General features: G+C 32.2%; 1 protein-coding gene across 1 annotated transcript in view; it reads left to right on the top strand.

The window, feature by feature from the left end:
• LOC139522672 (uncharacterized) overlaps nt 1–23,076 on the top strand; it is a 74,319-nt gene extending 51,243 nt beyond the window's left edge. Inside the window, exons 7-9 of the mRNA XM_071316140.1 lie at nt 8,939–8,956; nt 15,507–15,524; nt 19,793–23,076. Coding sequence (XP_071172241.1) covers nt 8,939–8,956; nt 15,507–15,524; nt 19,793–20,106 — 350 coding nt within the window. The 3' untranslated portion in view covers nt 20,107–23,076. The remainder of the gene's footprint in view (nt 1–8,938; nt 8,957–15,506; nt 15,525–19,792) is intronic.
• The last annotated feature ends 4,326 nt before the right edge of the window (nt 23,077–27,402 follow it).

The raw sequence follows: 27,402 nt of genomic DNA on the forward strand, positions 1-27,402 counted from the left end.
AAATTATCAAACAAAAAATTTCTGTTTTTTGTAAAATACAACCATAAATATGATAAAAACCCCTTTTTTGTCCGATCAATGCATTTGAATGGGAACATATGGTTGGACCCCCTTTTATCCTGGGTTTGGAACCCCCTTTTGAAAACGACTGTATCCGCCCTTGAAGTCACACTGTTATAGCCTATCCACATGAGTAATATCGAAAAAGACAAAAAATACATTCATTCAAACAATTCAATCCAATACAGCTTCAAATAACAATGAATATTCAAATGGATAATAAATATTCCAAACAAATTAAAATGTACATATGCTGATGTCCCGAACTTTGAAGATACCAACTGAGTAGCCTCAGACTATGAATTGAACAACTTCAGATACAACGAAAATCAAAAATCTTGTCAAACAGAAAATGCATTTATTATTAACATAGAAAAAAACTATTGAGATGGAAAGCAGTTCTTTTTGGATATCAAAGACTTTTCCAGTTGGTAAATCGATATCTCTATGAACATAATCAGCTCGCCGCGTGGAGGCTCTTTTACATCGCGATGACTGTGAGGGCTTTCCGATGTATTGGTGCCACAGATATTTGACTTTCGTTTTTGACTAGTCGTATCGTATAAATACGCAAACATTTCTTAGTGCAAAAAAACAATCCGTATCGCTTTTCTAAATTCATTTCTTCAAAGAATACTAAAAAAATATTTAAGACAATAAATGAATAAGATGTAAATGTCTGTTGACGTTAGAAATGTGTATATATCTTTTATATATTTATAAATTAAGATCGGTCAGTGCTGTTTATTTGGTATTTTTATTAACGTAATCGTTCTTGTACCATCATAACTGTCGTTACCGTTAAAGCTTTAGAAGTATGCTAGTTCATATTGCACTTTACAAAAGATTCAGCACCCAAATGACGTTTTTGGAGGACTGGAAAGCAGTTATTTATAAGGGGAAATTTTAAAAATTTATAAATATAAGAAGATGGTGCATGAGTTCGAATGAAACAACTTTCCATCAAAGTAATAATTTGTTTCAAGTAAACCATTATAGATCAAGGAAACACGGAGCCTTGGCTCACAGCCAACACCACTCTATATAGGAACCAACAAATTACTAGTATTAAACCATTCAAACAGGAAAACCAACGGTCTAATTTGTATAAAAAAGGAGATTCAAAAGAACAGGTCAGATTTTGCCGAATGAATCTGAACGAGGACAGTATGATTCATCTTTGTCACAAGCTAGTTTCATTGTTATCAATAAAGAAAGTCTTCCATGCGTGCGTTGCGAGCATATCAGATATATATTATTTTCGTGCGTTCATTATAACATTTGTTAAATGTTATATAAGTGAACAATAATTTTGATACCTAGCTATTTGATTACGACATTGTTTATTAAACCCCATCGGTACCGGCATTTTCAAATTTTGAAAATGGTGGATTGAACCTGGTTCTATAGCGCTTATAGTAGGGTGCCCAGTATCGAAAAAGACGTCTAGTAAACGAGTTTAAGTTAACGGAGAACATACGTCTAAATTTAGATGCAAACTGTTGAAAAATCATTATATTTTCCAATCATGAATGTCGTCGTATGCTGCCGTGGTCACGTTTTTCAAAATTTCGTTGTTTCTTATGGTACCCAAAGATACTGTACAGTACAGGTCATATTCAACACAAAAAATAAAAGTATTCCTCTTTGTTTTATTTGTTCAAATTGTACTTATCATTTAGCTTAAATATCAAATTATTCATATAAAGAAAGCTAACAAATATTTATATAATTTAAGTATAAGTATTTCATGATTTTAGTAGGTCTATTTTTATAGCTGAAATTAACTACATTTTCAACGAAAGCAATTTTATTACGTGTTACTTTCACGGGATTTTTACTCTGATTACACCAATAAGACATGGTTCATATGTGTGCCAAATATATTTCGTGTAATGTTAATCGGTGAAAAGAAAATAGCAATTAAAAACACAAATTTAGTGATAATTTTGTCTTGATTCAAACACGTCTTTTCTCGTGTCGTTAATCGTTTTGTAGCTTACACTACTAGGTCATTAACTAGGACAATTGTCACTAACTTCATTTCTTTTTTTTGCTTGTTGTATGGCCAATTTGTTTGTTTTTGATAGTCCAGTTTGTTTGAAGATCGTTGTTTTGTAACTTGAAATATCATTTTGTTGGCTTTTGTAACTTTAATTGTTTTCTTTTAATTGATAGTTTTGTTATAATTGTAATATACAAAACAAATCCTTCGGTCACGTTTCAGACCCGGTATATGGCACACATTCACAGTCCTGTTAAACTATGCTAATCAAACCCTAAGCAAAGTAGGACTGAAATACAATGGGATAAGTGTGTTATAACTTATATGTCATGGTTCTTCTACTGAATTGCCTATTAATATGCGAGGAATTAACACTAAAGCTTTATCGAGGCTATGGGAGGACGGAAAGATCATGTATATTTTAGTATATTGCACGATGCTTCAGACCTAGACTATCTTCGTACTGATGATTACAAAATGTTGTACCATCATTCTTGCTATAAATCTTACACTAGCAGACACAACTGCAGTTATTTTAAAGCTTAATCAAGTTCTTGTTCGTCTGTAAAGTGTTTCAGGGCATTTATAGAAGGTCGTCAAATTCCTGACTGTATAAAATTTCTTTGGGTCAGTGAGAACCAGCAGGCCTTAATCAGATTTCTTGGTGAATTGATTGTTCAGCATCATGGTATATCAACAGTTACTATAATACATGAAGAAGTCATATTCTATTTAACACTTCCAAGGACCCTAAATCAGCTCAGACGGAGTATTCAGGTTTGAAGAATTATTTTGTACGCCCGATGAAGTAGATACTCGCATGATTGTACATGCTATACATGTAGACAAAGAGTTCGGTGTGAAAGGAATCAAGAGTAGGCTATTAGTAAAAAAGTCACAAGATACAGATGTTCTTATCTTATGGTTTCATAAGTACAAGTGAGAGGTTTAGCGCTATGAAACCAGGTTCAATCCACCATTTTCTACATTTGAAAATGTCTGTACCATGTCAGGAATATGACAGTTGTTGTCCATTCGTATTTTATGATTTGCATGCGCTATGGTTTCAAACTGGCAATATAGCTTGCACACAAGATTTGCTCCGCTATTTACCTGTCCATGACACAAGTTAAAGTATCGGGTTTGCCACCTGTAACATGGTACCAGCCGCACATGATGTTACATGATGCGATACAATCAATGTAATCGGTCCTGTTTAGGATCGATAGGCGCACTGTTTATAAGTCTTAAAGGACAACCCAGATGATTTCACCGATTTGTCAAACCTTTCTTATTGTGACATCGATGAATCGATTAATGCAGCTCGAGATCTTGTTGTTAGGTTGGATGATCTCAAGTCAAAACTAAAAATAGGTCATTGTGCTTAAACAAATTGAGCGTAAAATTGGCTACAATTTAAAATTTCTCCCTTGTCAAATTTCCTACTTGTGAATCTACTTTTAAACAATATGAAATAAGCGCTTCACTCCAGACGTAAAGATATCTTCCAAAATAGCAAAACTAACCTAGCATTCTCCTCTTCAGTTCGAATGGGAAAAGAAAAATGACTTGTCTATCTGTCATCCGAATTTCTGCAAGATTAGTTTGTACTTGTGAGGGGGAATCTGTGTTTTCAAAGGGTTGCATTTGCTTCGACAAAATCTATCCTGTACAGATGTATGCTCATGTCAGGCAAATGACATATGTCAAAATGTAAATACTCATCTGGTTGCAGTAAAAACATTGATGACGACGAAGATGACGATGCAAAAGATATCATTTTTCTGTATGTACCTTATAAATCATTGTTAGTTATCGAATGAAAATTAAGAAGTCCATAATATTTTCTAAACAATAAATAAAACATATAATCAATTTTGATATCGTTGGAAATATAGTAATAATCTTTCTGTAATGGGGATTCCGAAAGATATGTAAATTAAAAAAAAAAAACAAAAAAAAAACCCTGCCATATGTTCTCTGACCTTGGCATGGTTGATGGGCTAAAACTACAGGAGACAATAGAACGTAGTAGGTAATACTAGCCTCGATCATAATTTTCTATTTGCATTTGATCTTTTGTGTGTGTGTGTTTTAGCAATACTGTTGTCTGCTTGTTTTCATTTTATAAGTTTTTAATGTTCCTTTGGTTTCTTACGCCTTTTTTGTTTGCATTTGTTTGTAAAAACATCGGTGCTGTACATAACCCTCTCCCTTATTACATTTTTGGAATACTTATAAACATTATAGCCAATTGTTGCTCATTTAGTATATGTAAGAAGGGGTGTTTTACCTGTTCTAATAGACGTTTTGTTTTCATAACTTTTGCCCCCCCTCCTTTTCTCTGTTTGCAGTGATTTTTACTTCTTTAAAGCAAAGTTATACACATAGCTTTAAATTCAATCAAGTTCGACGTTAATTTCAGAACAAATCATTTATATTTACTATTTCGCACCGAATAACAGAAATTTGATATTTACCTTGAAATTGACGAACACCTTACTATCAAAAGACGTGAAAAACACATTTTGTTTTCAACAAAAGATTAAAGTTAAGATCTAAAAAACGTCTTTAGATATTACTTGTAACGAATTGAATACAAAAATAATAAATTTAGAAATTGAAATAGGTCAAGGTCACTGTTATTTAACAGCTGTTTGAAAATTTCAAATTTGCACCCTACATGCAAAAAAGTCAATCTAAAGTCATTTTTGGGGATAAAAATATAAAATAAGTTCTAAATGTAGACACAAAAGATATTTTTCTATAAATTAATTGTTTTTATTTTGCTCCAAACGCATAGATCTAGGAGAATCAAGCTATCTAAATGTGACTGTGCATTTTCCTTGAATTTTTGCTCTGACCTTTGACCCTGATTTAAAAAAATCGTGACCACGGTAGACAGCGACGACAACGCTATTTCGATGAGGATTGTTCTCCTCTTTCCAATGATATAAAATATAGCCGTATGTTATTCCGTTAAGGCAAATCGATAATATTTGTTGATTGGGCACCCTACTATTAACCTCTCACGTGTATAACAGTCTCACCAAATTCTGTCATATTTACAACGATGCGTGAACAAAACAGCCATATTAGGTAAAATTGTCAAAATATGGGTACAGCAGTCAAATATTAATACTAATAAGTACTATTATTGATATAACAAAAACACCGATATGATATTTTAAAAGTATCGCATTGATATTAGAACTAATAGCATTTTGTATATTTATGTATATAAGCATTTCAAATTTTACACGGACATAAACGTTTGCTTCTAACTAACTTCTGAATGTATATTTAGACTCAATTGTTGTTCGTATTTGAACAATAAGTTTTAAAGTTAGTATTTTCTTAATTTTTCGTTGCCGAAAACAACATTTTTTGCATGGAATGTCTGCATATTTACAATTGATATTAGACAATATCGCTATGTGATATAAGAAAAGTTTTTATCGATTCGCTTCTTCCATAGACTGAAAATAATTCAAATAAACAATACATGATTGAAGTTTCTGATTTCGAAAAAAACATGTGTTTACCATTCTAGTGCACAAGACCCCGTTGCCTTATCAAATACTAAAAGCTATAACTTCAAAGCTATAAACTCAATAAAACCTAAAATTAACGACAAAAGGGACGATTTTCCGTTCCATATTTTTAATTTTCCATTTTTAATAGGTGCTGTTCCTTTGACATCATCTTACGGAGTTCATATTTCACAGCTCTTTCGCTATGCCCGTGTCTGTTGTGACGTTTTTTATTTTAACGAACGTAATCTATGTATAACTGGTAAATTATTATACTAGGGATTTCGTTACCATAAATTATTTAAACCTTTACTAGATTTTTCCATAGATAAAAAGATTTGGTTTTGAAGTTTGGTTGTACCTGTAGAAAACTTATTTCAAACGGGATAGCACATCCTCATTTTTTCGGAAATGTTGTTAACCGTGCACTGAAATTTAGAAATGATCCTTGTAATCTTATCGCTCCTTTAAATAAACTTATTATAAAAGTTTACCAATTCAAGAGTTGAGAGGATACCTCCTTGACGGACACCTTGCCTTATGGGAAAACTGGTACCTTTCCAATTGATTCTTGATGTTAGACCGTGATACATTTCATTAATTGGTTCCAAAATGTCTAGTGGGATGTCCCTTTTGCAATAATTTGTCTAGGAGAATATCGTGTTTTACTAAATCAAATAGATATAATAGGAAGATGTGGTGTGAGTGCCAATGAGACAACTCTCCATCCAAATAACAATTTATAAAAGTAAACCATTATAGGTCAATGTACGGCTTTAACACGGAGCCTTGGCTCACATCAAACAGCAAATACAAAGGGCCCCAAAAATTACCAGTGTAAAACCATTCAAACGGAAAACCAACGGGCTAATCTTTATAAAAACGAGAAACGAGAAACACTTGTGAACCACATAAACAGACGACTACCACTGAACCTTAGATTCCTGACTTGGAACAGGTGAAAACAATTGCAGTAATGCATTTTCAAATGTGTTCCCTAATATTAAGGAGACTGTTTCTCTATAGCTGTCTAAATAAACTCATCATAGATACCAGGACTAAATTTAGCATATACGCCAGACGCGCGTTTCGTCTACAAAAGAATCATCAGTGACGCTCGAAAAAAAAAGGCTGCTGTCTTTTCCTTTTTTTTTTGCATACCGGGGTGATAATTCCTGAGCCTGTCAATTTAAGATGTTATGAGAATAAGGAATATTTATCTCCTGCTTTACCACTATTGAAATTTTTTATGGCAGCTAGGATTTCGTCTTCGCTAAAGTCAATGCCACTGTCCTTGTTGTTTTGGGTAAGTTCTTTAATGATGTTACAACGAAGCTGACATGTTTTGAGATATTCTTTGTCATATTCATTAGAAATTTGAGGTGTAGATAACTGTTCATAACAATTTGCCAAAAGTTTCTGTTTATCCTGACAGCTTATTTCCTTATTTTCATGCTGAATAACTGGAGTATTTAAATTTTCCTTGTCCATATTTCTATTTATAAGTTTGAAATAATTTTTTTCAAGGTTTTTGTTCAAGTTGATGGTAAAAAAAATCTTTTTCTATGGCTCTTTCTTTGCGGACGATTTTCCTTGCATTATATTTTGCTTCCTTTCGTTCAATGTATGATTTGTCATTTCCTTTTGGACGAACCTTTATAACCCAAATTCTGTGTTTTTGTTTGCTTGATTTTAGCAGCCTTTTTGCTCTGGCGACAACTCAATTTTTTGGCCCACTTAGCTTTTTGATCCTAGATGGTATCGATTGCTTATCTGCCTTTTTTAAAGAGTCAATAGTAATGGCAACTATATCTGTTGTTGTCGGATTGTTATGACTAGACATCTGTTGTGTTAATGATTCCTTTAGCTTTGTTTTATACAGATTAGTGTTTCCACGGTCCAATTCTATTTCATTATTCACAGACAACAATGAATGGCTCTATTAGTTCTTCATAACTTTTTGTCTCATGAAAAAAAAAGTTTTTTTGTCAAATCTTTTGTGTTTGTAATGTATAGTCCAAATATATATCCAACATTCAGAAAGATTGTCCTCGAGAATCTTACATATTTAGCCAATACACACCCATACCCTATGGACAAGTCCCGATAACTGTAAATATTACCTTTTTGCACTTGGCCTAATCACTCTTTCCATATCAAAATGATTTAACAGTTTAAATACAACATCCCAAAATTATTATTTGCCTCTCTTTTTTCATTTCAACCCAATACAAACTAGAAAATAAATTATAAAGGCAAATAAAAAAAAGAAAGAAAAAATACACTTCAATCAAAGAGAACTATATCATAGTGGGGTCATTAATTGTGGTCTTGGGTCATAAACATCAGCTTTTATTTTTTTTAGAGATTGGTTTATCTATATTATATCATGATTCATGTATATTTTAGAAGTGTAAATCCTAACGATTCTACTGATGATCAATACTTTAATTCTGACATTGCACAAGTCTTCTTTGACTGTCCAAGGCGTTAAAACACGAATCCTTTGGATGTGTTCTAATTGATATTAGTTTCTGATGCATGATATTTTATTTTTAATTGGTTTCGGCTTTAAACTAGCTTTCAGTAACAGGTTATACCCTCAAATCTTTTTTTCGTGTTCATTTGACCTGTTGACATAATTTTGAATGCATGTAACGCCTATGTTACATTGGCACCTACGTGTTGATGAAGTATTTATATTGTGTCATTGATCAAACTTATACGTTCAGTGTGTGTTTGCTTGTTTTTGTTTAAATGTCTTTTTGATGAGTTGAATATTTTATAGTGTTTATTTTATGCTGTGATTACACTATTGTCTAAGGTTTGAGTGAAGGCTGGCGCATGTTAAAACGTTTTAACCCACTGCACTTTTAAGCACCAGTCCTAATCCAGGAGCAAATACTTGTTTTATATATCTGTTATGATTTTTTACTGTTTCATTTATTCATTATGGATTTTTCTGTTCAGTAAAGTTTAAAAGGCTGAACCCCACAAACCTTTCACAGTGGTGCAAGCAAATAATACGAACAAACAATAAAAACCAGTTTGTTCAACTGATCAGCACTAACCGTACATCAAATCTTAAAAAAGAGCAAAATACCACAAGGTTATGATCTAAGATTTGTTGTAGTGATGGCCTTCTCTTGAATCAAATACGTGATAGAGATGACATACTTTTTTAAATCTACCATTTCATCTGAAACAGTGCAAGAATGAAAAAGCTATTTCAACAAATTGATACATTTTGGTTGATTCACGTAGTAATCGCCCCTTTAATGTTTAAATTTATAACTTTTTCCTTTTTTATATAATTGATTAAGATTTTTTTTTATTGTAGATAATACAGCAGAAACTGGTAAGAATAATATAGTGTTGCCCTGTTTGCAGCGGGTTGGAAAGTAATAGTATCTGGGTAAAAATCCCGTTATACAATCAGTCACGGGTCTTACACCGAGTGACGTAGACTATACACTTGTACCGTAACTTCCCCCTTTACCAAAAACGAAACATGAAAAATCATATTTCCTTACCTTGAAGCACACTAATCAGGGTTAATATCAATTATGCAATACTTAGCAAAGAAATCAAGCCAAAACTGGCATTATTTGTCCAACAAACATAAATATAACAAACTTTAAACAAACTAAGAGGTACTTATAGGTTTCATAACGAGTGTGAATTAGATATCGTTTGATAACAACTCAGTTATTTAATTTTAATATAATATTATACAATTATGGCCCGTTGAAAAGGTGAATATCCAAAATTGTCAACACGAGAAGGTTATTTCACTGAGGGCGCAGCCCGAAGTGAAATAACTTTTAAGGGTTGACAATTTTGGATATTCACCTTTTCAACGGGCCACAATTGTTTTATAATACCGAACTAACAGTGGAAAGGCCTTTCGAAAACTTTCAATATATTTTTTACATAACAAAATCAAAGACAAACTGACGTTTGAAAATACATTTGTGCTCTAGAATTTCTAGAATGTACAACAAAGGTAGAATCTTTTTGTAAAATATTGATGGCCCTAAAAAGGACCGTTACTCTATAAGAGCTATCATCAGCTGCTGGCACTCTATTCATGTCCAATGCCTTATTTCCTCGTCTCTCTGTCAATGAGCTTCCAGTTAACGTGAACGCTGCCATTTTGTTTATTTACGTCTATGACGTCATTTTCATGGGAGATAACTCAAGTACAAATCAACAAACTCAAATTCTAATGCAACAACGTTTGTAACGTTCATTTTGATTGGATAACGTCACTTTCTTACATGGCATCAATTGACAATTGATGCTATGGGACGTACGCGCAAGCGCAGACGACATATGACAGATTTTAAATACATGTTTTAACGTTGTTTTCTGTCAGTTTCATTAGAATGGAGATAACAATATTGTATTTTAAGCTCCGACGGCATCAATTTTGGATTGGATGGTCGCAAATACCCGTTTACTGTCTCCGCTAACGCGTCGCCAGTAAACTTAATTTGCAACCATCAAATCCCCAATTGATGCCGTCGGAGCTTAAAATACAATACAGTTATCTCCTAAAGGTTATTCGCCGGTGAATAATAGGGTTATTCACCGCTGGTGGAAATTTTTAGGGTTATTCATCCTTCCTTGCAATTGAATAAAAAAACAACTGAATTATTCCATGTCACGTGATAACGTTTCACCCAATAGAATTGTTTAAAATATATGAAAGGTATAATAATAGAATATACTCACCCCTTCTCGTCCAATGAAAAGTCAGTTTTTTGCCCTCTAATTTTCATAGTACATGGTTTTCCATGCACTATGAAATGCTATACATGAATGACTTTTCATTGTCAGTTAATTATGAAAGTGAACTCTTAATAGCTGCACTGACGAAGTGTACAATCCCCTAAGGCATTTTCTTTAAGAAAATAGCCTACTGATTAAAGATGAAATAGCAAAGATTAAAATAAAAACATTTTGAATTTTGCAAAATTCCATGCATTTTCACATGGTACACATATATAAAATAACCAAAAAATAAAATTGGTAAGGACAAATAAAATGATATTGATTTAATTTATATACCTTACATTTGAGGGAATTATTTTCTTTTTCTTTCAAACACAATGCCAGACTGCTGATATATAAAGCAAAGGATTGTTTTCGGAGAAACACAATACATTTAAATTTATCAAAAAAAAGTAAGCATTTAATGTTGAATGGTCTGAATTCAAATATTCATAAAACTCACTGTATACACATTTCAATTCAGACCATTCAACATTAGATGCTCGCTTTTTATTGATAAATGTACATGTATTGTGTTTTTCGAAAACAAATCCTTGCTTTATACTGGTATTTCCGCAGTCTGGCATTCTTTTCTTGAAAGAAAAAAAAATCACTCAAATGTCAGGTATATAAATAAAATAAATATTATTTACCTACATCTTTACCCCCATTTCATTTTTGTATTTATTCTTTATATGTGTACTTAATAGTTATCCCACAAGGACGCGGTGTGTCAGTTTAAGATCACCCCGATGGCCGGAGGCCAGAGGGTGATCTAACACTGACACACCAAGTCCGAGTGGGATAACTATTTTACATCCCAGCTGTTTTAGATTAGACGAAAAACTATTTATAATTCATAAAATCTAGTTTAGAACGCCACACAACCATTATAATATACTTTATATATTACTATATGATGTATACCCTTTATGACCCCCGAACACGATGAGTAGATATCAAACAATGTCAACTCGCCCCACTTGCCAATCGGCCTATACTATATCGACACTTTATAAAAAAAATCGCCCCACTCTTGTTTACCGACTCGCCCCACTTTTGAAGAAGTGTAAAATCAAATTGAACAATCAGTCTGACAACTCACTTATTAACGAAAAGGTTTTAAAAATCCCACTAAATAAAGGTCTGTCAACTCGCCCCGCTTATAAAAATATTTTGTTCCTTTTAAGAATGTTAAATTACTGTTAGTTCGTATCGAGTCTTCCTGGTGAAGTGGTAAGTGTCGTGGCTTGGTATGCTACAGGTCTTGAATCCCAGCATATACATTGGATTTTTTTCTACGTGAATTTTGAAAGATAGTCTTTTCCGTTTAATTGATTATAAGTTTTATAGTGGATTTGACATTCCCGCCAAAATGATGCAGAACAAAGGAAAGCATGCATAACAAAGAAACTCAAACTGAGGTGATCTGTAGGGGCGATCAGGCTCAGATCACCTCTGTTAGTACAAAGGAGCTGGGATATAACATTACACAGGTCGGGACCACTACCTTATATGGAAATGCATAAATTAGCATACTTATGTTCTCTCACATGTAATTGTTTATTTACATGTGACGCAATTTATTTTTACCTAGGTTTTTGACCAATCCACTAAATGAGTAACAATGCATGATGGACTACTACGCGTTTACAATCACAACACATTTTTTCATGCAATACGGGATTCACAGTTTCGCTTAGTTTTTCATTTTGTGTATCCTCATTTATAGTTCGTGATACAAAGTATAATTCCTTCCATGCTCAGATTAACGAAGAGTTGTTTCTATGCGAAGAAAAAAGGGTTTGAATTACCCGATATATAGCCATTAATATATTTGATGATGGCACGGAGATTTCATGTATTTGTCCACCCTACAGTAACGAAACAACAGCGAAAAACATTACCCATAAGACAAACTTACTAGTGTAAAGTAAGCCGTCGATAACAGTCGGTGCTAATATTCACGAGTACAGCAATTTCCGTATAGATAATTAAAGGCAAATGTGTGATCCTTGAATTTTGTGTTCGTAAAAAGGCGAAGAAATATTTACATACATGGCAGTGTTAACAAAATCTACAAGTATTTATTTTTGTCACATTTCAGTATGCGAGACTTCCAAACTGTTCCCTTTGTTTTGAAGGTAGTGAAGTCACCAACTGTAGTTTCATTTTGTTTTCGTTTTTAAAGGACGACATAAAAAGATCGATGTAGGATAAAAAACTTAAATCGAAGAGTTTTTTGTTTTTTTTTGGGGGGGGGGGGGGGGGTGTTGAAAGTGCTGCAAGTTTTATCGATCAAAAATCAATTTTATATAAATACATATTGGTCAATCAATTTTTCCCAAATAAAGTTTAGAGAGGGGGTGTTGGGGTCAGTGAAAAAACTATGCGAATAAAGGTTCTTATCCTTCATTGAATTTTTGATGTCGTCCCTTAAACGGGCTCGGACATTTAGCAAAATAAATAAAACCATTACAGCTGATTTCCTAATGCTTGCAAAGTAAAACTTTGGTTGGCTTGCTTGCTTTGTGTGTATAGTTGTTTATACAAGCTTTGAAAATAAGATTGACATCTTTAAACAATATATACAGGCATAGTTTAACTTGTATATTTTATATTTGAATTTAATTCTTCTTATATTTTTTTGTTTGTTTATTTGTTTTGTTTGGATTGTTTTACAAAATTAATTTTGGGGTTAATTATAGCGTACTTTTCGGCACTGAACCTATGACTGCTTACTTTACTAGATTGTGTCTTTTTTGGAAAGATGTCTCATTTGGTACTCATACCGCATCTTCTCATTTCTATATACAAAGCACGTTTTAGAATTAAAATAATAGGTATTGTGGCACCCACTGTGATCCATGAGCTTTAAATATTGGAGATATTTCACATACGTCAACATGACAGCAGCCGAACGATAAAAAAACCTCTGAGGTATATTTTGTGATAAAACTAGCAACAAATGGACTTTATCGATGGACGAAGTTATACAAAATGTATTAAGCTATATACCGTACCCGCTCAGTGGCGGATCCAAAAAGGGGGGGGGGGTCGGGGGTTGGACCCCCCTTTTTTGAACGATCAATGCATTTGCCAGAATGGTGACATGTAGTTGGAACCCCCACTCCCTTTTATCTTGGTTTAGGACCCTCCTTTTTAAAATGACTGGATCCGCCCTGTCGCTTTCATAACACTTATTTTTAGCATACTGAATATTATAATGTTTTTACTTTCAGTTCAGGACCTGATAAAAATTTTACACATCCAGTACAGAAAGAAACGTTTCAATGAAAGTTTTCGTGTTTTTCTAGGCAGAAATGATTTTGGAATGACATTATACAGGTTTAAAAGAGCTCAAAAAATTTCATCTGAAATTTCACTGTTTCAGGTCGTAAAATAATTGCACAGGTACAATGCATACCAATGGTGAAAAACCTGTTCAACAACTTTTAACAAGGCGAAAAAGAAAGTCGAATAGCGAAGCCCGTAAACAATACTTTTTTAATCTGAGCATCTAAATTGAAGATTATGTTATATATTTTACAAAAATCACATTCGCAGAACAAAAACATATATTTTGAGAATCCCAGACACTATATTAGTTGACAGTTCTTCCACTAATTCCACGTGTATTCCGGTTGCAGTAAACTCGTAGTAGCCCACAATGCATTGTAGCTCATTGAGTCGATTGGTCTGTTTTTCAAGGCCGTATTGGCCTTGTGTTTGGGAAATTACTATGCAAATATATTCTGACGTAAAGAAATCTAGAGTTCTCGACCTGTTACAGAATGTATGAAAAAATCTCAAGGAAAATGCCTCAGGGGATTGTTATTAAGAATTCACTTTCATAACTAATCTACAATAAAAAGTCATTCATGTTAAGCATTTTATAGTGCATGGAAAGCCATGTACTATGCAAATTTAAGGGGGAAACACTATAATGAGAGTTGATACCAAGCGATATCCAATCTACACGAGTTTGAGTTTTTGTATTCATATTTCGTTTATATTGATTATACATGTATCTACATGTTGTAAAACATTTGGTCAATAAATAATTGAATTAAATTGAATGGAGGTGTTTAACCCATTTCTCTAACGGTCAACACTCTTTTTGTTTTTATCTATCTGCTCTGAAATTTTCAGATGAATCGGACAACCCGTTGTTGGGTTGCTGCCCTGAATTGGTAATTTTAAGGAAATTTTACTGTTTTTGGTTATTATCTTGAATATTATTATAGATAGAGATAAACTGTTAACAGGAGTAATGTTCAGCAAAGTAGAATTTACAAATAAGTCAACATGACCGAAATGGTCAGTTGACCCATTTAGGAGTTATTGTCCTCATATAGTAAATTTTTAACCATTTTTCGTAAATTTTAGTAATCTTTTACAAAAATCTTCTCCTCTGAAACTACTTGACCAAATTAATCAAAACTTGGCCACAATCATCATTGGGGGATTTAGTTTAAAAAATATGTCCGTTGACCCGGCCAACCAACCAAGATGGCCGCCACGGCTAAAAATAGAACATAGGGGTAAAATGCAGATTTTGGCTGATAACCCAAAAACCATAGCATTTAGAGCAATCTGACAAGGGGTAAAATTGTTTATCAGGTCAAGATCTATCTGCCCTGAAATCTTCAGATAAATCGAACAACCCGTTGTTGGGTTGATGCCCCTGAATTGGTATTTTTAAAGAAATTTTGCTGTTTTTGGTTATTATCGGTAATATTATTATAGATATAAATAAAATGTTAACAGCAGTAATGTTCAGCAAAGTAAGATTTACAAATAAGTCAACATGACCGAAATGGTCAATTGACCCCCTTAAGAAGTTATTGTCCTTTATAGTCAATTTTTAACAACTTTCATAAAATTTGTAAATTTTTACTAACATTTTCCACTGAAACTACTGGTGCAAGTTCATTATAGATAGAGATAATTGTAATCAGCAAGAATGTTCAGTATAGTAAGATGTACAAACACATCACCATCACCAAAACACAATTTTTTCATGAATCCATCTGCTTCCTTTGTTTAATATTCACATAGACCAAGGTGAGCGACACAGGCTCTTTAGAGCCTCTAGTTATAAAATTGATTGAGATTTTTTTTTATTGTAGATAATACAGCAGAAACTGGTAAGAATAATATAGTGTTGCCCTGTTTGCAGCGGGTTGGAAAGTAATAGTATCTGGGTAAAAATCCCGTTATACAATCAGTCACGGGTCTTACACCGAGTGACGTAGACTATACACTTGTACCGTAACTTCCCCCTTTACCAAAAACGAAACGTGAGAAATCATATTTCCTTACCTTGAAGCACACTAATCAGGGTTTATATCAATTATGCAATACTTAGCAAAGAAATCAAGCCAAAACTGGCATTATTTGTCCAACAAACATGAATATAACAAACTTTAAACAAACTAAGAGGTACTTATAGGTTTCAAAACGAGTGTGAATTAGATATCGTTTGATAACAACTCAGTTATTTAATTTTAATATAATATTAGAATATACTCACCCCTTCTCGTCCAATGAAAAGTCAGTTTTTTGCCCTCTAATTTTCATAGTACATGGTTTTCCATACACTTTGAAATGCTATACATGAATGTCAACACTCTTTTTGGTTTTAATTAAAAAATTCAGGGAATCGATGATCTTTTTCATACACTAGTATAGCGTCATATGACCCTTTCAGTAGTAAAACCTTAACATTTGACATTTTAAAACATTTCTGACACTTCAGAATGTCATAAAATTTGACAAAAAGAAGGTTTGTAGGTGAAAAAGTGTGAGTGTTTTGTATATTATTGAAGAAATCAAAAATGTCCATTGCCATGAACGAAATGTAAATCGTCTAGTTATTTGAATTACCTTACGAAGAACCAATGAAAATGTCGTTATATTGCCTCATTATAATGGACAAGACAATCAAATTAACGCACTTTTTCGTATCACACTCGTTCATAGATAACAAACCACAACCATAAGAGAAATCAAGAAACTGTTAACTGTAGATAACTTGGTATGTAAAAAAATGTATAATTAAGGACATCCTTTTACAAAAAAAATAAAAATTATGAAAGTGATAAATTGTTAAAATGCTCGGATGTCTACTCGATTTTCATGTGAATTTTAAGCATTTAACAATGAATGATTTACTTCGCCTTCATTATGAGTGAAACCATTAGTGGCGTTTTCTTTTTGAAAGAAAACAGAGTTTTAATGATCTTTAATGTCCCCTGTGTGTTCAACAAATTGCTGATATAAATTTTTAAATACAAGTTCGATAACAATTTGATGACAATTGTATTGGTGAGAGCGTTTTTTTGATTTTGGCATTTGATATGCACTGATGTTCGAACTTTTCTGACATATTGATGACATAAACTTTTGATATTGGTTATATAAAAATCTATCAATAATTGTACACAAGACCGATTACAATGAAAGTTCCCAAATACTACTTTCCAAGGAACTCTTTTAAAGATAAAAGATAGGTGGTCTGCATCGATTTTCAAACTTGTCCAAAACACTGCCTATATAAATCTAAGATTTAAATTTGATAAAAGTCTAGTAAGAATTACACTCGTGAGAACACTTAAAAGACCGAACACCCTGTATTCCTATGTCTCATCCACAACGCGTCACGATGGAAGCAATGATTACCGAGGAGTTCCCTCCGGTCAATGAAAACTTAAAGGGCTATGTCACAGATTTGGATTAATTTTTGCATACAGCTTGATTCCTGAAGTATATCTGAAAATCGAAAAAATAATACATTTTTCCCTTTTATTGTTTGATATATATTTAGAATGTATTCTTTTAAAACAGGTGTATATAAAGTACATAAAATAAGAAAAAAAAACAACACATTCTAATTGACCAATCGGTTACCTATAGTTGATAGTAGAAAGCCAAAAAAAATGTTTCCTGGCCAATAACGACATAACGTTACGCTTATTTTAACTCTTTATGGTTTTGCCTCACCAAGATCACTACTATGATATATACCGTAAAAACGAAAACGATGACCCTACTATTAGCTTACGTCATTAAAACGGAAATTTGTGTATAAACCACAGATGTTTTTAAGAGGAAAAGTCTATGGATTTAAAATTTGAGATTTGATGATTTAAGGTGGTACATAACACTACAGGGAGATAACTCTGTAAAATCAACAGAACGTTTTAATGACGTTGTGTTGTTAAGGGAATATTAAGCTTCTCAATGATCAAAATAAGTTTTTGTCAAACTGCTATATAACCAGTTCAATTATCTGATTTAACGGTTATTTTTTTTTTTTAATTTTCATATTTTTGTCAAAGGGTCAAAGTAAATACTGTGTCAAAATTTTAAGAAAATGAAACGAGCCAAATTAATTTTGGTTAAGGTGTTGGGTACCACCTTAAAGAATTTTGTCACCAATTTTCAGTGCATTTTAATATCATCAACTTTAAAGAATTCAATCATAAATATTTTAAACAAGAAATAGGAACAAATGACTTATTTTTTTAATTTTCAATTGTATTTCAACCATTTAAAATCTTTAAAAAATCAGTGGCATTGTCCATTTAGTGAAATTCGATGTACCATATCACATCTACTATGATAACACGCGTTTTTCTTTGCTTTTGAGTAAGTTTGTAGCGGAATTCGGGTTGGAATTAGTATATCTTTTTTCGGAGCTGCAGTACTCATTTGTAAGTCGTATTTTTGACTATAATGGTTCATTTTATCTTATTTCTTTCTTTAGAATAGTTCTTTGCTTGTGATTTTTTTCTTTGCTTTTTATACATTACTGGTTGTATTTCTGTGTTTACTTAAAGTGCTTTATCGTATGGTTCGACCATTTTGGAAAAATGTCAAAAAGTGTAAACTGCTTCTATAATACTCACTTTTTGATATATAACAGTTAGACTGTCTCACTTCTCGACGGAAAGGATCTTTATCAATTCAAATAATTATCAGTATTCATAGTTCTTATTTCATTTTTTATTGCTTCTGCTTTACACCGACTTCATTTTTCTAGTACTAAAATTTTGCTTTTCTAAATATACCATTGAAACATTAGTATATGATATTAATCCGTTGTTACGCTTCTAACTCAATCGAGTATAGTTTGTAAGGGCTGTCCCATTTTGAACTGTAATCAATGCATTTTCAAAGTGTGTTCCATTTACAATAAGTCGCTATCAACTTTGACCAAGCGGTCCGAAGTAGAACGTTTTCAGATTATCACTTCCGTATTTGAAATTGTTCTATGATGATGCACATGCATAATTCTGAATTAAACATAGAGATAATTCGGTTCATATGTTGGAACCAGTCTTTAAACTTTCAAAAGAGGAAATTACCCAGAATTTTGCAACCAAATGTTCTTAGAATGAAGAAAAATGTCCGAATTTAAAACGCTAAAATCGAAATACAAACAACAACATGGTCAAAAGAAAAAACAAGAAACTGACAAACAACAATATACAAAACCCAACACAAAGATTTAAAAACACGACCTCACTAAAGACTTTACACTTCACATTAGACAAAACAAACATATACATAATACATTTCAGGTAGGCGCTTATGGTAATATCTTCTTCAATTCCTCTGCCAAAATTAATGTGTATTATGGCATGTTCCGAAGCTATGACATTCTCACATACGTTAAATTTTCAGAATACGAAGTAAAATTAATTTTGATAATTTAGAATACCCCGAAAAAAAACCTCTGAGATGCAGCCTTTCGAGGTAATAAAAAAATCCCTCCAATTTCACAAAAAGTTCTCTAAAAACTCAGAAATATCGTATAATGCATTGATTGTTCAATAAAAACTAAGTTTACGCTATTTTACAATTTTTCCTTTGATCTTGCTGGCTGATAATTTCTAACGTCCTTGATAAAATAGCGATAAACAGATTTTCATTATCCCGGCTCAAGTGAGAAAATCACTTCCGTTCCAATATTGAGCGAGTGGTTGGAAAAACTATGAGAATATATTGCACAAATTATTTTGCAAATTGAATTCTCCTAATTGACCATCAGCACTGCTGTCATTAGGGAATTCATTAGAGAAATGTGACTAAGATCCTGCAGAACAAACATTATTTCTAGTTTATCCTGCACAATGAAGATCACCAAGATGCTTGATGAACGTTAATAGTGCAGGGATACATGTGATCCCCTCTATCAGGTAAATGACGTCATAAAGGCGCGCATAATTAACGAGTGTTTTTTCCAGTGAAGGTCAAACTCAAAAGTGGTGTATCCAGTTAAGGTTTGTAAGATATAAATAACGTAAAACGTGAATTAAAGATACCAGTGTATATTCAAATATAAATTGAATGTGTTATCAAGCTACATGAACTAAATTCTTTTCTTGATTTCATAAACTTTATATTTCAGGGACAAGGAATTATCTACCTTACGTTGTTGCAGTGTTAATATTCATCATTTTACTGGTAGTTTTATACATTGTCGTTGTTTATCTTAGGAAATGTAAAAATCCAGTATTCTGCAATTTTTGCAATACGGGAGATGGTGTAGCACTAGAGCATGTGACGCAAGATGGCCAAAGACAAACCCTTGTCGTTCATAGTCCAAACATGAACATTAATACCAATAAAAATACCATAGGAGATATTGCTAAGACTGATGGAAAAAATAAAAAGCAGGAAGAAGCTAAGAAGGAAATGAAAGCATTGATGCCAAATGAATAAATTAAATAAGTAAAGGAGATGTCTTATAATGATAGGGATTAGAACACTCTATTTTTACAAAAGACTCAAAGATTTTAACTTTCCATATGAGTATTATTTGTTTCATTGTCTTTATTTTTTCATTGTTTGCGAATGGTTGCACTCATCATGTTGTACTTGGTATGAAATTTTGAAAGACGAGTTACAGTTAAAGGTGATTTACTGTCATCATCTACTTTACTGTTATATATTTTCAAGTTGATAGGTTCAAGTTATTCACATACGGTTCGTTATCAGCTACCGTTTCATTAGTAAACAATAACTAAATAAAGGATTCACTTTATTTCAGCATGAAGGTTCTATTCTTTTCGAGAAAATGAATTAGCTTTGCCATGTTATATTGATATAATTAAAACAAATTTCTATTAATATATAATTAAACGCTTAATCAACTGGAATATAACCATTAACAATGTATTTCATTTTATAATAAATTGTTTGATTTTTCAATTTAAGTTCTACAGAAAGTGAATCTAATATCGTTTGAAATCCCCCATTTTCTGCCGTCGTTTACGTTTACACATTGAAAAAAATTACAATCATTACAACCCATTAACATATGAAAGAAACATTGTTTTTTGGTGGGATCCTTGTAGCTCAGTCTTGTGTTTTATAAACTGCTGTTTATTACTTCTTTTTTTGTGTTTTGCCATAGCGTTATCCCTTTGCTTTCAACTATTGATTTTGAATTTCTTTTAAATTCGTCTGTCTCTCATTTATAAATGAGGGACGAAAGATACCAGAAAGGACAGTCAAACTCATAAATCGAAAATAAACTGACAACGCCATGGTTAAAAATAAAAAAGACAAACAGACAAACAATAGTACACATGCCACAACATAGAAAACTAAAGAATAAACAACACGAACCCCATCAAAAACTAGGGGTGATTTCAAGTGCTCCGGAAGGGTAAGCATATCCTGCTCCACATGTGACACCCGTCGTGTTGCTGATGAGATAACAAATCCGTTAAATACTCTAATTCGTTAGGTCACATTTATGAAAGGGAAGGGCATTGTAGTTACGACGTCTGAATATATCAAATTAATATGGGCGTTTTGATATTCAACTAGACATATATACACATTATGCTCGGTGTGAATACAAACAGTTGGTACTTTTTTTATCCGTTTAATTACAATAGCCATTACAATAACATATTTGGCTGGATAAGTTGTCAACAATTTTGTTTGCGGTTGTATTTTTGTGTTATTTTTGTACATGCCTCTTATTGTTATGTTTTATCTTCAACCATGCAGACCATGGATGTCCTTGTATTTCCTGAGTCATTTTATCTCCCATACATGCATCATATTGTTCTATTTGAACTGTTATTAGACCACAGATGTCTTTTCTTCTATGTTTTGTGTTATTTTATCGCCTAAACATGCATCATTCACCAAACCACGAAAGCATTGATATCATCACTCATAATAGTATCAACATAAAATTTCCTTAGTGAAACATACATGTAAATTTCTCCTGCCATAAAAACAAAATTGTTATGTGTGGTATATATGCATACACGGGAAAAAATTGCCACTTATATCTAAGTGTGAAAAATAAGAGTGTTGAACGATTGTTTAAAACCATCGTTGCAAACTTTTGCGTAAAATAAATTTCAAAACTATGCGTAAGTCATCTGCATCAAATAAGTGTTAAATAAATGTTTCTAACTAATCGAAAAAAGTTTTACCAATTGCTGATTTTAGCTAGATATATAATTAGTTCACGTAAAGGTATATTGATGATCTTCTTTCCATCGACAATCTAAATTTAGGATCACATTAATATATCCTCCGGAACCTGAGATTAACGAAACTTGAGATACAACTTCCTTCGCCTCATTTTCTACCATTTACCTCAAGTTAGACAATAGCGGCAGTCTCAGAACCAAAGTCATAATTATCCAGTAGATTTAAAAATAATAATTTGACAGATTCCAATCGAATTTATAATGAGAATATCGGGACTGGACACTGTTCCGATGTTTGAGAATTTAAATTGGTGATGTTCCGATCAAGGATGCAAGTAAAAATATGATGTGTGGCTGATACTTAGTCCAACAAAATCTAATCAATTGTCTGGTGTATTTTAATAACCATTTCACAGATGATATCGGATGTGTTTCTTACGTCGTAACTACAATCCCCTTCCCTTTCATGAATATGACCTACCGAATTAGACTATCTAACGGATTTGTTATAACATAAGCAACACGACGGGTGCCATATGTGGAGCAGGATCTGCTTACTCTTCCGGAGCACCTGAGATCACCCCTAAATTTTTTTTATGGGGTTCGTGTTGCTTATTCTTTGGTTTTTTATGTTGTGTGTGCTATTGTTGTCTGTTTGTCTTTCTCATTTTTGGCCATGGCGTCGTCAGTTTATTTTCGATTTATGAGTTTGCCTGTCCCTTTGGTATATTTCGTCCCTCTTTTGTAGACGTTAATACAATCTACAAATTAGAAGCATTTATAATCATTCATCGACTTTTTCCTTCGAAGAATACGATTTCCTTCATCCAAAAAATCAACATTGATTTTACCCGATTAAATATGAAGCTGTAATTAATTTTGTCGGTTTGCAGGACTAAACTGCAAAAAAAAAAATCAAAAAAAAATTCGTTAATTGCATAGGTATCTTTTTAATAATAAACACAAAATCCCATTATCGACACGTTTTTGAGAACCCTTGCAAAATGCAAAAGATAATAGCAATTGATAAAAGATTGGTGTAACAGTAACGGTAAATGCAGTATTTTAAAATTATTTTTGTAGATATCAAAGATACACTCATGGTGTACTTATTCTAAAGAAAGATTAACGGATTATTGAATATTCCGCATAAGCAAAAGTTTAAGCTGATATAATATCATAATCTGTTACATGTTGAATTCCTTGAAATAGTTATATTTTTTATCCAAATTAAGTTGAGGTTCATTTTCTGTGTAATTCATGTTCACTGATTTGATTTATAACACACTAAACAGTGTATCCATATTACAACAAATCTAAAATAAACAATTATTAAAGCATAGACTTTATAATATGCATAAATATTTCGTGTGTAATTATATCATCTAGTTACCCAAAAATATGACCTCCGAAGATGTTCATTTATAACTCGATATAAACATATATATAAATATAAACAGATAGCGATAACGCACAATTAGATATATAGGGTAAAAAGTCAATCAAATGGTTCATCCTTGTTTCACTTTCAATGCTAACGTTATTTTCCTTTTAATAAATGAATATATGCGTAATCCATCTCCAGCTAAGGGCTTACATTGAATACAACGTGAATACAGATTCAATGAGGTCGAATTATTCAGTTGCAAATGAATAATTTATTAGCGATGTTTCGTAGCTTAGAAAGATCAAGAATATGATGTTAAAAAAAAGGGGCCAAACTGAAGACGTCGAATATTTTTTTAAAGAGAAAGCTGATTCACATTGATGAAGATTTCAAAGGATTGAAAAATTGTGAACACATTTATTTCAATACTTATTATTGTAAATCAAAGTTGTACTTTTATTTTCAGATTTTATTGTTGTGGAATTTTGTGCTAAAACTTTATATCTTATCTGATTGTTTTATTACTGTACATTTTTCAAATGTTCTTAGGTAGCTTGTATCGTCTCTCATAGTTGTTAACTATATGGCTTTTGCATTTTTTCGTATGTTGTGTTTTATGTATATGAATTATGTTATATTTTTTAAAGAGTTTTCAAATATTTCATGGAGATTTCTTCCAAAAAAATAAAATGCAATAGTTGCCAAAACTTTAATTGTCTCCTTTTATCTTTTTATATCAAAAGCGGAGAATTTCATGCGTTAAAATATAGCATTTTGACCGAATGCACATTCCATTTTCTTCTCTTTAATTTTTTTATGCACTAAAGCGATTCTGGTATATTTTCTGTTTCATTTATAAATGTATTTTACTTTAAGGAACAAAAATATACTATACACTGTATGTACTGTAAACGGAATAAAACTTTTGTATCTGCGTCTTCGTAAAAAAACAACCTTTCTTTCGGGTCATTTTCAATTTACCATCAACAACAAAAACGTTTTTTTTTAATACTTTGTCACTACCAACTACTACAAATGTTCTAATCTTTTTTGTTAGACTTCTATTTGTATGTGTGTTTGGGGGTGGGGGTCACACAAGTGGGGGTTTCAACTAGCCATCAAATTTACCAATATCTTTGGGATAAAGTCAGGAATATGGCAGGTTTTTTTTAATTTGCGCTGTTCATTGAAAGCGTTTGATTTTGTTGATTTTCATTGACATCTTTTTAGAGTCGGAGATTTTGTTAAACTTTTTTTATCTGAGGTATTTGCATATATTATAAAGAATGACTCCAATGGGGACGCTGTCTGGACGAACTGGTATTTTTTTTGGGGTACCAAACGAAAGATAAAAATATGAAAAGAATCGTTTATTTTATTATGCAAAAGATAGATTGAGAACGGTATTTTTGGAACACCTCATAATCCAGATCTGGTCATTGTCGTAATTAAATTTCATACTACAAATAACTTAATATCGATTCGATGTTTGACAAATTTAAATTTGGAATGGTCAAATCAAGGACACCAGTAAAATTATTATGTGTGACTGATGCCTCATGTCCGTCAAAGTCTGTCAACATTTTTGTGTGGTGCATTTTATAGAGGCTAACACAATCTTAAAATTTGAAACATTAAGAATTTATTAACATTTCTTCCATTCGACGACAGCTATAGCAAAATGCTAAATAATTTAGCAGTTAAAAAAAAAGATTGGTGTAACGGTCAATGAAGTAAAGATTTTTAAAATATTAAATTCATGTTCACCGATTCGACTTTAATTCATGAATACAAAAAATATCAAATACACAATTAAAAAATCAGGGACCCGAAACTATGCATAAATATTTCGTGTGTCTTTTTGTTCATATGTCATCTTATTAACAATCGATATGACCTCCGATGAATGTCAATGGTAATATATGACCCGCAATTGATATAAAAATAAATGGAAAGCAACCACGTGCAATTGATATAAAAAAGTAATTCTATCACCGTTTATTTACGTATAAGAATGATATTTTGGGAGCGTAAAACTTGCTTAAAAGACACTAGTGTATATTACAAAAAACAATAAAGAAATTTAAAGTGTTTTCATGCGATGTTTTTTTAATCAGACGATACTACATAAACGAAACCCTTTTCCTGATTTCAAACGATTTATTTTTCAGATTATCTACTTACCGTGCTAACAGTATTCATTGGCGTTGTTTATCTAAAGAAAATAAAAATACAGCATTCTGCAAATATTGTGAAAGTGGAGATCTTACTTCTACTAATGTTGTGCTCCTACGTTATGTGATACAAGATGGCCGAGATCAAAACATTCTCATAAATACCCACAACGTGAATGTTGATACCAATAACCATACCGAGGGAGATTAGACTGATGGATAGTATGAAAAGGATGAAAAGCAGGGAGAACCTTTTGTTATAAATGAAATGAAAGCATTAATTCCAAATGAACATGTCAAAATGTGTAAAGGATATGTCTTATATTATAGGGATAAAAACCCTTTATTTTACAAAAGACTCGAAAGTGTTTACCTTTCTGTAGAAGTATTCGTGGTGTCAATGTATTTATTCCTTCATTGTTTGATTATTTTTTGCAGTACTCATGATGAACTTATTTTCAAAGTGGGAATACTTAACTTAATAGATTATTGAATATTCTGCAAGAGCAAAAGTAAGAGCTGATATAATGATATTATCTACTTACCTGTTGACTTTTTTGAATTAGTTATGTCATTTTCTATTCAAATACTGTTTGTTATCAGTTTTCGATAACATAGTGATTGCAAACGAATTGTTTAAATAAATATACGATTATGTATTTTGACTCTTGTTACACATGATATATATATATATAATGACTGAATAAATAGTCAACGATTAATCTTATAGGGCGATGGATCATGTAACATGATTCTGTACACTACAAAATGACATCGTGCTATTCCCGAAGAAGGATATCTGCTTTCCGAAATATCTAATATATGTTCATTTTATAGTTATTTAATGGTGATGTTGTACCCTTTTTGACTTGTTCTATATATATATGGGTTCGAATCCCGGCGAGGGAAGAAAAACAAATTTGCGAAAGCAAATTTACAGATCTAACATTGTTAGGTTGATGTTAAGACGAGTTGTATATGCATAATGTACACAGCCATGTAGAGTTGTCACTGGCTCAGACGTACTTATAAATATAATTATTTTCTGTGACTGTATCTTACATTAATTTGTAGGATCCTTTACTATAGATAATTAAGCTGATCTGTAAGAATAACATCTGCATGCCTTATATATCATGTACTGTAGTACGACGCTAGATTAAAACTGACGTGGAAAGGTAACACCCGGCCACCGAAAACTTCATTTTTATGAAGCCAAGGTGGTCGTGTGGTCTAGCGGGACGGCTACAGTGCAGGCGATTTGGTGTCACGATATATCAGTATCATGGGTTCGAATCCCGGCGAGGAAAGAATAAAAAATTTGCGAAAGCAAATTTACAGATCTAACATTGTTGAGTTGATGTTTAGACGAGTTGTATATATATACATAGATTACTAATAAATCCAATGTTTCCGGTATGAATAGTTTTAATTCACTAATACTTTCATGTTTTAAATAACAATCTTCAGGTGAAACTATATATATATATACCATCTTTGCTGCAAGTGTATTGTTTTCTGATTGGTATTAAATTTATATAAAGATCCACTTTGTAACATATTTGTCATCAATGTATTTGGCAATCGTTAATGGCAGTCAGCAGGGTTTAAGAACATCAGTTGTTTAAACTTTTAGTCAAATGCGTTTTGTTGCAATATACTTTTTCACTCTTTTGGTTTTATTTGAAAAATGTCGCTTGTGCTGTATTTAGACCCCTCTACAACGAAATTTGTTTTACATTGAGGTTTTATCCAACACAATCACACGTTGGAACGTAGTTTTCAATTTATACTTTTATATATATATATATATATATATAAAAACGAGTCTAAATTGAAAACTACGTTCAAACCTATGATTGCGTTGGATAAAAACCGTAATTTTTATACGTATGCATGTAAAACAAATTTCGTTGTAGAAGGGTCTAAATACAGCACAAACAACATTTTCCAAAAGACCAAAAAAGTTAAGAAGGATATTTAAACAAAATGCATTTGA

Source organism: Mytilus edulis, chromosome 5 (assembly GCF_963676685.1).
Source record: "Mytilus edulis chromosome 5, xbMytEdul2.2, whole genome shotgun sequence".
In the NCBI taxonomy this organism is placed as follows: Eukaryota; Metazoa; Mollusca; class Bivalvia; order Mytilida; family Mytilidae; genus Mytilus; species Mytilus edulis.